General features: G+C 45.4%; 1 protein-coding gene across 8 annotated transcripts in view; it reads right to left on the bottom strand.

Moving 5' to 3' along the window:
* Window positions 1-300: 300 nt before the first annotated feature.
* The window catches only part of PFKFB1 (6-phosphofructo-2-kinase/fructose-2,6-biphosphatase 1), a 58,963-nt gene continuing 46,110 nt past the window's right edge, over window positions 301-13,153 (bottom strand). For 3 of the 8 annotated variants that reach the window (XM_045538445.1, XM_045538442.1, XM_045538441.1), the window contains exons 9-14: window positions 12,507-12,653; window positions 9,397-9,501; window positions 7,381-7,407; window positions 5,127-5,256; window positions 2,057-2,119; window positions 301-622 (exon numbers count right to left, since the gene is read on the bottom strand). In XM_045538445.1, coding sequence (XP_045394401.1) covers window positions 432-622; window positions 2,057-2,119; window positions 5,127-5,256; window positions 7,381-7,407; window positions 9,397-9,501; window positions 12,507-12,653 — 663 coding nt within the window. In that variant the 3' untranslated portion in view covers window positions 301-431. Of the gene's footprint in view, window positions 623-966; window positions 1,052-2,056; window positions 2,120-2,637; window positions 2,762-5,126; window positions 5,257-7,380; window positions 7,408-9,396; window positions 9,502-12,506; window positions 12,654-13,153 lie in introns of those variants that run through there. The other 5 variants (XM_045538444.1, XM_045538447.1, XR_006731703.1 and 2 more) reach the window with 5 other exon arrangements.

Genomic DNA, 13,153 nt, shown 5'->3' with positions numbered 1-13,153 from the left:
TCAGGATGGCAGCAAGAGTTGGAGAAGAGAAGAGCACTTGACCCAAGTGCCAGCTTATTCTCCAGTTGTAAGCATGAAGGTGTCATGTCCCCAGCCACCTTGCCCACCAAGGAACAAGGCCCACAGGTACTCAGAAGGACCTATTTCCTTCTCTATCTTTGGAGGTGCTACCCTAGAACTCTTCCCTCCAGGAAGTCTTCACCCATTCCACACCCCCACAGCACCAGAGCTGGGTCAGGATCAGGATCAGGATCTTGAGAGCACTGGAAGAAACCTCACTATGACCTCTCACCATCCTCCTGTAGCTAGTAAGAGAAGTCTTTATTGATGAGAGAATATGAATTAATAAAGAAACAACTTCATCCAGAGCTAGACAGTTCCTTGGTTGTGGCCAGGAATTGAGACTTGTTTTAGAGCTTCTGAGGGCTTTTTCACTGGTAGCAGGGCTCTCCCAGTGAGACCAAGGCCAGAGTCTTCTTAGGGTAGGGAGAAGAGCAAGGATGGCAGTTCCTAAATGTAGAAGGCAATGAGGACACAGGCAGTTTGACTTCTTGTAAAAAGCTCAGTAATGAGCAGGGACGGTGTCCAAGGCTTCCTGAGGGTCCCGGGTGACATCCACATTCTGCGAAGAGAGCCCAAGATTAATAGGAAGAAGATAGCAGAGTAGGGCCCCAGCCCCTCCCCTGCCTCCTGTCCTTGCTGCCCGGCTCCTCTCTCAGCCAGGCCTGGATCCCGACCCTCTTTTCAGGCCCGCCTGGGGGAATCTCAGCCTGAGGCCTTTGCCCTGTGTCTCCATGGTGCCTCAGGTCTAGGCTGTGGATCCTGTATTTCTGGAGGCTGGTTATTCCACCTGTTGGTGCAAAACACCCAGGTTCTGTGGGGTTGGGGCAGCCTTTCTGAGGTGGAGGGGGCTCTCGCCATGTGCTGTGTCCACAACCAGCCTGGGCCATGGAGTCCCCCACCTACCTCAGGCTTCTCTCGGTGTGTGTTCACGGCCTCCACATTCAGGTAGATGGGCTCCACTTTGCAGCCTCAGAAAAGAACAACCCATCTGTCCATAAGCCCCCAAGGTAAGCACAGGTCTTCCCTGAGGTTTTGTCCCCACCCCCCACCCACCATGAGCACCCACATCCCCAGCTTCATACTGTGCATAGATCAGGACTGCCCCATAGGGAGGGGATTTAAACAGCTGTGTGTTGCGTGAGGAAGACACCAGGCCTGAGAGGCAGCCAGCCTACAGGCGTCCTTCCTGCTCTGCTCCCAACAGGCTTAGTTCTCTGAGCTTCAGTTGCCCATTGGTAAATGGGGATGGAGATGAGAGATCTGTGGCCTCTGCCAGCTCTTGTGGTCTGCGAGATTTTTGTAATATGGATGGATCTCTGCTGATCCTCCAAGCCGTGTTAGGTGCTGAGGATGTGGAAGAGTCCTGGGGCCATGCCTTGGACAATCATTCTCAGCAAAGTTTATTTAGAGGACAGTGTGGTTACAGGGAACACCAGGGGTGTGAAAGGTCACAATGGAGTTCTAAGGGACCTGAAGAACGAGGAGGGTGCATCACTGGGGCCTGGGGCTGGCAGAGGAGGCCCAATGCCTGTGGGAGCTCCCTTAGCTCCATCCCTGTGGATTGCACCTTACTCCAGGCTTCAGTAGGCCATTCTGTCCTGTTCACATCCCACAATAGATTTGATTCAGTCCCTTCCCTGTTCATGAACCTTTTGTAGCTAACCAACGCCCAGAGAGAGTACTGAGCTCTTTCTCTAATATGGCTCCAACCTACAATTTTCCTCTGGTCCCCTTTATGGAGTCCCCCTTCTATAGCTCAGTGTTGTGTGCTTGGTACTCTGTCAGAGACAGAGAAAGTTGGAGCCAGGCCCTGGATTTAGAGGCCATCCTATCCTTTCCCTGTTATCTGACTACCACCAGTCCCACCTCCACCAGGACATCCATCTACTCACTCAGGAAACCTCCCCTAGGACTCTGCTGGGCAAATGGCAGGCACTGGGGGCAGGCTCATAGCCCCATATGCCTTTCCTTGGATCAGCTTGGGGATACTCACCATGAGCCACAGGCGTGAGTTTGAGCACTGTGTGCAGAGGGCACTTGAGATAGGGAAGCTCATCTGGAAAGGAGCAGGAAGCAGCCCTCAGAGATAGGGCACCGGCCAGGGCACCACCTCCCAGTCGTCCGGGCTGGCTGGACTCTCCCCCCGGCCCCTCCCCACCCTGAGCTGGGCCTCACCAGGGCCCGCTCTCCCCACCCTGCCCTGCTTGCCCACCCTGCAGGGGCAGCACTGAGAGCAGGCTGGGCAGGGCAGAGGACAGCAGGGAGGCTGCCTGGGGCCAGGGAGGAAGGAGCACCGAGGGAAAGGCGGGCAGGCTCTGGAGGGAAAGGCGGGCAGGCTCTGGGTCCCGCGGGAGGGTCAGGCCGGCCTTCCCAGAGACAGCCACCTCCTCACTCCCAGGGCCAATGGGACACCGAGGCAGGCCTCCCTCCTGTCCCAGCCTGAGGCCTTGCGCAGACCCCCGCCACAAAGTCCCAGGATCCCTGTCAGCAAGTGTCCTCTGAGCCCCTGCTGTGGCACTGAGGGCTCCCACAGCCTCCTCCCCAGCGCAGCCTGCTCCCTCCCCCTGCTCCTACACTTGCAGATCAACAGGCATCTGTGGAGTCCCTTGGTTGCAGTTGTGACCTGGTACATCAAGTGGCTCTGAGTGTTCATGTACAATCCCTTGTCAGGGCCTCCGTTTCCGTTTATCAGGCAAGCCTGAGAGGAGGAGACAATAGGCCCATTTTGTGGATGAGGAAATTGAGGCTCTGAGAGGGAAGTCCCTTGCCGCGAGTCCTGGGGCCCGGAAGCGTCAGAGCAGGGACTTGAACCCAGGACCCTCTGAGGCCAAGATGTGTGCTCTGTGCCCTGCAGTCGGGTGTCCCTGCCATGGAGGGGCTTGCAGCGTCCTGGGGGCGCCACAGCCACCGGCTGGGCACCCTCACCCTCCTGTACACCTGCTCCCCATCTCCCTTCATTGAGCAAGGTCCCTTCATGGAGGAGTCTCGCCTCCCCTGGCGGCTTCCCTGACCCTTAGGTTCCTCGGAGGCCTTTGAGGCCTGCCACTGCCCCCCACAGCCAGCCCCCTGAGACATCAGGCTGGGCGTGGTGCTGGGCATCCATCCTGCTCCTCCTCCTCATCTCGTCTTCGGTCATCCTCAGGCCCTGGGCCGAGGGTGCTTTGTGCCCTATCTCACTGCATCCTCCATGATCCTCTGGGGCTCTGCACCCCTCAGTGTACCCATGAGGAAACAGACCTGGAGAAGGGAAGCCCCTTGCCTGAGGTCTCTGGTCCAGCTCTGCCACTGCCTCGACTAGTGACCTTGGCCCACGCTCTTATTTCTCTGGCCTTCAGTGTCCTCATCTCACAGGACAGGATTGGACTAGATGTAATCTGAGGGTACCCCAGGCCTAAGGCTCATGGGTCTACATTCCCAGTCACATCATCTCTTTGGGCTTTGTTCCAACATCACTCACCTGAGCAATGGGGTGAGTACCCCACCCCACCCTGCCCTGCCCAGCTGCCAAGGTAGTTGTGAGCAGCTGGCGTGGCCAGCGTGTGAAAGCAAGTAGGAAGTGGAGAAAGCAGGAGGTGCCCATGTCCCCCAAGCACTCCACGCATATCTGAGAGGGGAAGGCCTTTGGCATGCACCTGGGATCCACTCCTATTGACACTCTGAGCCCTATGACCTTGGGCAAGTCACCTCACTTCTCTTTATTTCTTCATCTGGACAATGGGAGTTATAGTGCCTGCCTCACATTCTCAAAAATTTGCCCTGAAAATTAGAGATGTGAACATACATAAATCTAGCAGTGTAAGGACCCCCATGCTACACATCCCATCACCTATTTCCAGTGAGGAAATTGAGGACTAGACAGAGGACATGACTTATCTAATGTCAAGTTCTCAAGTTCCCTGGGTTCTGATTCTGGATGACCCCATATTACAAGTGCTTTTGAAACTAGAATTGTAGGAAAAAATCCAAGACTGCAGGACATTGTAGTCATCAAATATTATTTTGTACTGTCCTTAGACACCCTCAAAATATCATGGAAATGCCAACACTTCAGTATCCACATTGGAAATGGACTCTCACACCTGAAGGTGATATCATAGTCCATTGCCAGGCCACCTGTTCTAGTCTGCAGTTCAGCTTATGTAGTCAGTATGTAAGTACTCTGTAAAAGCAATGGCTAAGATATTTTTAAAAAATAAATTACCATTAGAAAACAATTTAAAATACAAACATCACTACTTTAGGGAAATCATCCCTACAGCAAAGACAGAAACCTATAATCAGGATCATGAAGCCATGAAAGGCCCCACTATCACCTGATGGAAGCATGCTTCAGGAAAATACTGGCTCAGCTTTTTCAGGTTGAGGCAGACCGTTAATGTTGGCTTTGAAAATGCTAGCTCAGAGGCTGGGTACGGTGGCTCATGCCTGTAATCCTAGCACTCTGGGAGGCCGAGGTGGGAGGATAGCTCAAGGTCAGGAGTTCAAAACCAGCATGAGCAAGAGCGAGACCCTGTCTCTACTAAAAAATAGAAAGAAATTAGTTGGACAACTGAAAATATATAGAAAAAATTAGCCGGGCATGGTGGCGCATGGCTGTGGTCCCAGCTACTTGGGAGGCTGAGGCAGAAGGATTGCTTGAGCCCAGGAGTTTGAGGTTGCTGTGAGCTAGGCTGACGCCACGGCACTCTAGCCAGGGTGACAGAGTGGGACTCTGCCTCAAAAAAAAAAAAATGCTAGCTCAGAATAATACTAATAATAGCAGCTAATATTTAGATAGCCCGTACAATGTGCCATGAACTGTTGTAAGCTCTTTACACATGTTGTTTATTTAAACTTCACCATTATTCTCCCCATTTTACAGATGAGGAAACTGAAGCCAGAGAGGTAAAGGAATTTGTCAAAGGTGGTACAGTTAGTATGTGACAGAGAAAGAATCTGAAGCCAGGCATCTTTGTTCTAGATACTCTGCTGTTAACCACTAAGATGTAAACTCCCAATTGCAGGTATCAGCATCTCAAATCATGTCCAGTTCCCCACGTCAGAAACAGAGAGGAAGGTGTTACCTGAACTTTTATCCAGGAAGTAGGCCAGGAGGCACCGCATGACAGCCTGGTGGCAGATCACCAGTACATTCTCCTGTCGTTCTAGCTCCATTATAACTGGCTCCAGACGCTGGACCAGATCCTCATAGGACTAAAGGTGAGAGAGACACTTGGGTAAAAAGGGAGATGAAGCATATTTGCCAGAGGGGAAGAACTCTAAACCAGGAATCAGAAAAACTTGGTTCTGGTGCTAGTTCAGTTGTTGACCCAGCAATATGACCTTAGGCAACTCATTCCTTCTTAGGATCTCTATTTCTCATCTGCTAAATGAAGGCAATCAATATAGTGGACTAAATAACAATAGTAAAACTCCTCACTACAAAATGTCTTCTTAAGGCCAGGTGTGGTGGCTCACACCTGTAATCCTAGCACTCTGGGAGGCTGAGGTGGGCGGATGGTTTGAGCTCAGGAGTTCGAGACCAGCCTGAGCAAGAGCCAGACCCCATCTCTACTAAAAATAGAAACAAATGATTTGGACAGCTAAAAATATATATAGAAAAATTAGCCGGGCGTGGTTGCGCATGTCTGTATTCCCCGCTACTTGGGAGGCTGAGGCAGGAGGTTTGCTTGAGCCCAGGAGTTTGAGGTTGCTGTGAGCTAGGCTGACCCCATGGCACTCTAGTCCAGGCAACAGAGTGAGACTCTGTCTCAAGAAAAAAAAATGTCTTCTTAATTGCACTGGTGACCTTTCAAAAAAAAAGCAAGAGAAATTCTATGAATATAGGGTTCCTAAATGAAGAAAACCTTGGAAAAAAGAATGATAAGTGTTGGTGTAGAAGTCACAGCTTCCCTGGGGGCATTTGCTGATCACAGTAACCAAGAGGCTTGAGTTTTAAAAAACCTCAGATAAATAGGAGATAAAGCCTTAGGTATACACAAGGTGGGGAGTTGGGACTGAGACTGTCACATAAATCTGAGACCCTCAAAGGGCAAATATTTATGTCTTCCATAAAAGTGTAAACTAGAAGAAGTCCACTCACAGGCAAACGAAAACAACAAGAAAATGTATCTGTCTCTCCCTGGCTCTTTGGGGAAAAAATTAGGAAAATCCTCCTGTAAGAATTTATAACCACCAGCATTTCCTCAGTGAGGTTGGTGATTCAGAATTACATTAGCCATGTTGTTTGGAAAATGTTAGGCTGAAAGTTTAATAAAAAATGGTCTCAAGTTGTTAGCTCCCAGGACTACAAAGAAAATGGAAATTTTCTCTGGATTCTCTCAACTCAGGCTGTATGAGATTCCCAAAGATAAATTCTTGCTAAACCGAAGCTCATATAACACAAGGAAATAAGCTACCATGAGCAAGAATAAGCAGAAACAAGAATAGAACTCTAAAAACTTAAGGGATGTACAATATAAAATAAATGTTTGAAATTTTTAAAGAAATAAAAGGTGGAATAAAAAATGTAAGGAAGAAACAAGATGCCATCAAATATATGATGTAGATTTGAAAAAGAACTAAATAAAATTTCAGAAATGAAAAATGTATTCATTAAAATTGAAAACACAGTGGATAGGGTAAACACATATTAGATACTACTTAAGAAATAGTGATTTGGAAGATAAAGTTGAAAAAATTACCTAGAATGCAGCAAAAGATAGAAAGAATAGAAAATAAGAAGGAAAAATTAGGAGACATGAATGATAGAGGCAGGAGTAACACATCTAATTGTATTTCCAGAAGGAAATAACAGAGAGAATCTGAGAGAAAAAATTTTAAAGATATAATATATGAGAATTTTTCAGAATTGCTGAAGAATCCCAATCCTCAGATTCAGGAAGTCCCGCTACTTCCAAGCAAGACAAATAAAAAAAAATATCTAGACATATGAGAGTGAAACTCAAAAGAAACAAAGACACAAAGACCTTAAAGGTAAAAGCTAGAGAGAAAAGAAAAAACTAGACTGATAGCAGATTTCTTAGCCACAGTAGAAGCCAGAAGACAATAGGGGGTAATATCTTCAAAATGCTGAGAGAAAACAATTGTCCACTTAGAGTTTTGTACCCAGCCAAAGTATCACTAGGATTGAGGAATCCCCCACCCCCACCAAGACATTGTAAGACAAAAAGAAGGGTAAGATTACTATCAACAGACCCTCACTAAAAAAACTTCCAAAGGAAGATGGAAAATTAACTCAGAAGGAAGACTTGAGATGCAAGGAGCAAGAATGATCAAAAGAATCAGAATGTAAAAATAAGCACCACATGTACTCACCATCAAATTGGTTTCACTGATCATCACCTAAGAGCACATTTAGGAATAACATTGATCTGGTGTCGGGCAGATGGGGTGGGGGAGGGGATGGGTGTATATATACATAATGAGTGCGATGCGCACTGTCTGGGGGATGGACACGTTTGAAGCTCTGACTCAGGGGGGTAGGAGGCAAGGACAATATACGTAACCTAAACTTTTGTACCCCCACAATATGCTGAAATAAGAATTAAAAAAGAAAAAAGATAATCCATAAATGTGGTTAAATCTAAATAAACATTGACTGTATACAATAATAATAACAGTAATAACAACAGTAATAATTTATTTGGGGGTTAAGACCAAGATTGACCTAAAACACAAAACAATTAACATGTAAATTAGGACAGAAAGTGACCAGAGTTTTAAAGTTCTATTGTTTAGGAGGAGGGTGGAGATATTGATTTTAGATTTTGTTAACTACACATATTAAAATGTTAAGGGCCAAGTTGGTTGCATTACAACGCATAACAAATAATCATTATGAATGATTTTAAAATACAATAATTTGACCTTACATCCTTAGTGGGATATCTGGTAAGAATAAAAAGAATCATGATGAAATCTTTTTAAAAATATTAAGAGTAACTTCTAAATAAATGGAAACAGATTATATAACTTAAATATGGATGTAAAAACTCTATCAATCCTTAAGAAGGCAAGAACAAAATGAAAAATAAACTAAGCATAGAGAACTCAAGGCAAGATAATAGAAATAAACTAAAAAAATCAGTAATTACAATAAAAGCAAATATACCAAACTTACTATTCAAAAGGCATATATTTTCAGTTTGGATTAAAAACAACAGAATCCAACTATAAGCTGTTTATAAGAGACACAAAACAAAAATACACAGGGAAGTTGAAATAAATGAATAGATAAAAGTGAACTAGGCAACCAGTCACCAGAAGCAATCTTGTATTGCTATATTAATATAGATAAAATATACTTTTGGTATGATGGACACTGGAAATTAAGAAAAGGGGAGGTTGGGGGAGTGAGGGATCAAAAATTACCTATCGGGTACAATGTACACTATTCTTGTGACAGGTACACTAAAAGCCATGACTTCACCATTTCACAATTCATCCATGAAACAAGAAAACACTTATAACTCCTAAATCTACTGAAATAAAAAAATAAAAATAAAATACACTTCTGGGCAAAAAGGATTATCAGGAGAAAAGAGGTTTGGTCACTATGTAATAATAAAGTGTACAATTCACTAAGAAGACGTAATTGCTTTAAATTCATATGCCTCTGATAATATAGCCTCAAAATACATAAAGGAAAACAACGACAAATTAAGATGGATACTATAATGTCATTTTTAAGGATAAAGATAAAAATATGAAAGTGCTATGTAACTGAACAGAATATCTATTGTTTTATCTTGCCAGACGTCCTGCTTTTCTGATAATTGTTCCCAGGAATTTGTATCAGAAATGGAATATGACTAATAATTGCTCTAAAATGTGGAACTGGCTAAATGGAGGCTGGATTGAAAACAATGAGCATTCATCTCATATGGGGATAGGAAAGTGACAGTCTGGTTCATGTGGTGGCAAAGAAGTCAGTTAAACAATTAGCCATTGTCCCTTTGGATGATGCCCAGTTGCCCAGAGTGTCTGGAGCTTTAGGCAACTTGGCAACAAAATGTCAGGAAATTAGAGTATGTTGAATTATTTCAAGCGTCTTTAGTAAGGGGATACCAGAGACAAGTCTAGGATAAAGTGGGCCCTCCTGAAAGCAGAGAGAATAAAGAAGCAAATACGTAGCTTTTTAAAAAGTCTGTTGCTTATAGCCAAGAATCTAACCCAAGGGTCAGATAATCATGTGTTTTGTAAGATAGCAGCTGCCACAAAATATGCTTTACCCTGTTTCTAAAGCTTTCTGGACAACTGTGAAATCCTGGCAGTAGGAATGGAGGTATTGGGGAGGAGTTCTAGAAATTAGGCCACCTCTCCAAACCTTACCTCTCCCTTGGGATAGCGGTAGCGATACTTATCTTGGTCTCGTAGTGCAAATTCTTCAGGATAGTGTTCCTGGATTTCTTCATAGGTCATCTCCTCACAGACACCCTGAGTTGAGATAAAGTATTTGCGGGCAAAAGTATTCACAAGATGAAATCCACACAGCCTTTGTTATAGTTCTGAGACCAGTGATTGTGGAAAAGTAGCAAGCGAGCACCTGGGTCTCTGTGAACACAGCTCTGGGTTTGCGCCTGTTGTCTGTGAGTGTGTATGTGTATGTGTGCATGGGGTGTGCAGCTATGTGGATGTGAGAGTGAATGTATATGGATAGGTGAGTTCAGGCTGAGTGTATGGTGTTTTTCTATGACTGTCCCAGGAGGTCTGTGGGTGTACCTTACACATCTAATTATGTATTTTTATACCTGCAGGTGTGATTGGTAGAAGAGGGTCCATGTGTCTGTGAAGTGCATGTATGCAAGTGTGAGCATACTTGCGGTGGGTGTCTGTGACTGCATATGCAAGTGCATGCATGTGTGCACATACACCATAGTGCTCTCTCACTTTATAGCATTTCCCATCCCTCCTGCCCAGACCTCTACTTCGGGACCTGTGGCAGGTAAAGAAACAGATATCCATAGACATTTCAGAGAAGAACAATTAGTAAATTCCTAACGGTTTCAGAGTGGGCTTTGGGGAGATACACTCTCCTCAAGCAAAGAAGGAATTGAGGACTCAGAGAATTAGTTCCTCCGGAGCTTAGGAGAGATTCCAAATCTACTGAGAAATCCCCAGAGGTGAGGTGGCTGCTGGTGGCAGTGGGAAATGATGTTAGGTTTCTAAGGTTTCCTTCTGAATGTGTGGATTTTAATTAAACCATCCTGGGGGGGGTGGCAGGGCAGCAGCCTCTGGTTGCTGTCTTTTGGATCCATCTACCAGGCTTCCCTCAGGGGTGAGGAACTGAACCCCCGCCCCAAACCACAAACAGTTCTGCAGTATCAAACTTCTCCAACTGACACTGCCCATGAAAGAGAGTGCAGCCTACTTGGGTACACAAGGTCCTTCCAGATTGGCTTCAGCTTTCCATTCTGAGGAATGCCAGGAGCCTGTTGCCTGTAGAAATAACCACTGACTCCTTATTGACTTTAGGCAAACTGCCTAACCTCTCCGAATTTTACTTTCCTTATCTACAAAATGAGGAGAATTACAACTACTTCGTAGAAGTGTTTTGAATATTAGGGATAATTTATGTAAAAGATACTAGTGCAGGATGTACATGGCACATTTTAAAGACTCAGTCAGTGGCATTAAGCATAATTATTATTAATCATAGAAAATAAACCAGAAACTTAGGTATCATTCTAAATTCTTGCTTCTTCCTCACCCATCCCTCCAGAGCCAATTCCTGAGATTCTACTTCCTAAGTCTCTCTCAAATCTCTTCCTTTTTCCTCCTTCTCTGTCTCCACTGCTACAACTTTAGCATTTACACACACACACTGTCCTATTTGCTTATGCTGCTCTATCTGCCTGGAATACCATTCCCGATCCTTTCTACTTGGTTCACTGCTACTCAGCCTCAGGCTTCAGCTAGGCATCACTTCCTCCAGGCTGATTCTGGCTGGGTCAGGTGCTATGCCCTGACTTCTATGCACCCATGGTCTTGCCTATCAGAGCCTGAATTACACATGCTGTTTTGTATTTCTGTTTATTCCTCTGTCTACCTAATTTATCCTAAAAACTCAGTGAAGATAGGAACCAATCAGATTAATCTCTGTCTCTAGCACCACTCCAGAACCTGAAACAAGTAGATGTTCAATAAATGTTCACATCACAGGTGGGCCATAAATAAGCACCAACTAAACTCTTATGATGAACAGTTTACATATTTGTTTGCATGCATTTTATAGCAAATGTATGTGATCTGTAGAACAATGCTGCATAGCTTTTTTTTAACTATATGTATCTCAGTACTATATTTATGTACATATGTATGAATGTACACACACACACACACAATCTATAGAAGCATATCTAGCAGGCAAGCAAGTTAACCTATCCACACACAAGTTATCTACACCTGTGATGAAGCTTTTATGTTGATGTCCAACCACTATAACCTGTGGGCTGCTGCCCCGTGCCAGTGTACCTACGGTGCAATGGTAGACAATGGAGAGGAAACAGCTTCTTTCTCAAAGAGCTCATGGGAAAACCTGACCCTGAAGAGAGATTGCCATGTCACCAGGGTTGAATCCTTTACTCCTCCTTCCTCACCTTTTAAAAGCCAGTGCACTATCAAGTCCTGTTGATTCTCCCTTTGAAACATTCCCCAAGTCTTTCTTCTTCATCTCTAATGCCACTACTGTGGTCCAACATGCCCTCACGTCTTGCCAAACTAATGCAGCCATCTCCTTACTAATCTATATGCTCATTCTCGCCCTTTTCCCACTGAGTCTCCACACATGCCCAGGGGTGGACTTTTATTAAAAAATGTGAATCATGTTCAGACCAGTCCTCCTTGACTTAGACCCAATAAATGGCTTCCCACTGTTTTTAGGGCAGCATCCGAATCCCTCAACATGGCCTATAAAGACCTCATGGCCGTGCTTCCTTTCCAGCCTCCTCTCCCTTTTCTCCAGACCTCATTACCACCAGCCCAGTCTCTTTGCTATTCTTTCCTTCAGTTCCCTGAACATGCCATGCTCTCTTCTCATCTCTGGGCCTTCACATGAGCTGTTCTCTGTCCCTGAACTAAATTTTGTCTGCTTCATATCTCACCTCTAGGTTCCTCCAGGAATCTTTCCTTGTAAATCCCCCACCACCAAGTCTGGTCAGGAGCACCCTCACCTTCTGATCCCCCGTAATCCCTTATACTGTCCCTCCCATAACCTTTTGTCACACTGAGATGTTAGGTCCTGTTTCCTGACTGCTCCATGAGGGCAGAGACTGTGTCTCTTCTGGCCTTCACTGGATCCCCAAGGCACAGAATAGGATCTGGCACATGGCTGGTTGTCAAGAAATGTTTTTTTGAATTAATTAGCTTCCCCATAGGGACTGGAGCAGGGGCAACGCAGGGAATAAGGGCAGACTCAAGCCCCCCGCCACCATCCATCTCACCGCGTCGATCTCGTTGAGGGCCTTCCACTGTTCATAGGGGACACCCAGGGCCTCAGCTGTCTGGATGGTCCTCTTCATGTGGCTGGTCCACACCTTCAGGGAGCTGATGCCCTGGGACCGAATGAAGTTGGCCAGGGCATAGGCATACTAGGGTGTGGGGGTGCAGAGGAGGAGAGGAAAGCAAAAGGAGAGGTGAGAGAGGACAAGGTAGCCATGAGAACAAGCTCAGATCTGCTACAAATGGAATGGTGGTGAGCAAGCAAGAGCAGAGTGTTTAAATGTTCCAAATTTATAAAAAGCCATACTCTTTCCTATGTGATTAAGGGTCAAGGGAATACAAAAGTATGAGTGAGTGCGTGTGTGTGTGTGTGTGTTCATTGATGCTTGCTCACTGAACCCTCTACTCAGTTATTCATTCATTCAAACAGGCCCACCTCTAACATTTGTAGGACCTAGGACAAAAGTACAAATGGAGGCACCACATCCACAGTCTTCCTCCGTTCTCATTCCATTTCTGGCTCCACACTGAACTTCTAGATACCTTGAGTACATGTTTGTAGATGGCCCACCCACATGACCAAGTTCTGTCCACACCCCTCCTTTACTAATCCCCATACTTCACAAACAGCAACTCATTAGCCACCCTT

The sequence above is a fragment of the Lemur catta genome, chromosome X (assembly GCF_020740605.2).
Source record: "Lemur catta isolate mLemCat1 chromosome X, mLemCat1.pri, whole genome shotgun sequence".
NCBI lineage: Eukaryota > Metazoa > Chordata > Mammalia > Primates > Lemuridae > Lemur > Lemur catta.
This window is presented reverse-complemented; position numbering and strand designations above follow the sequence as displayed.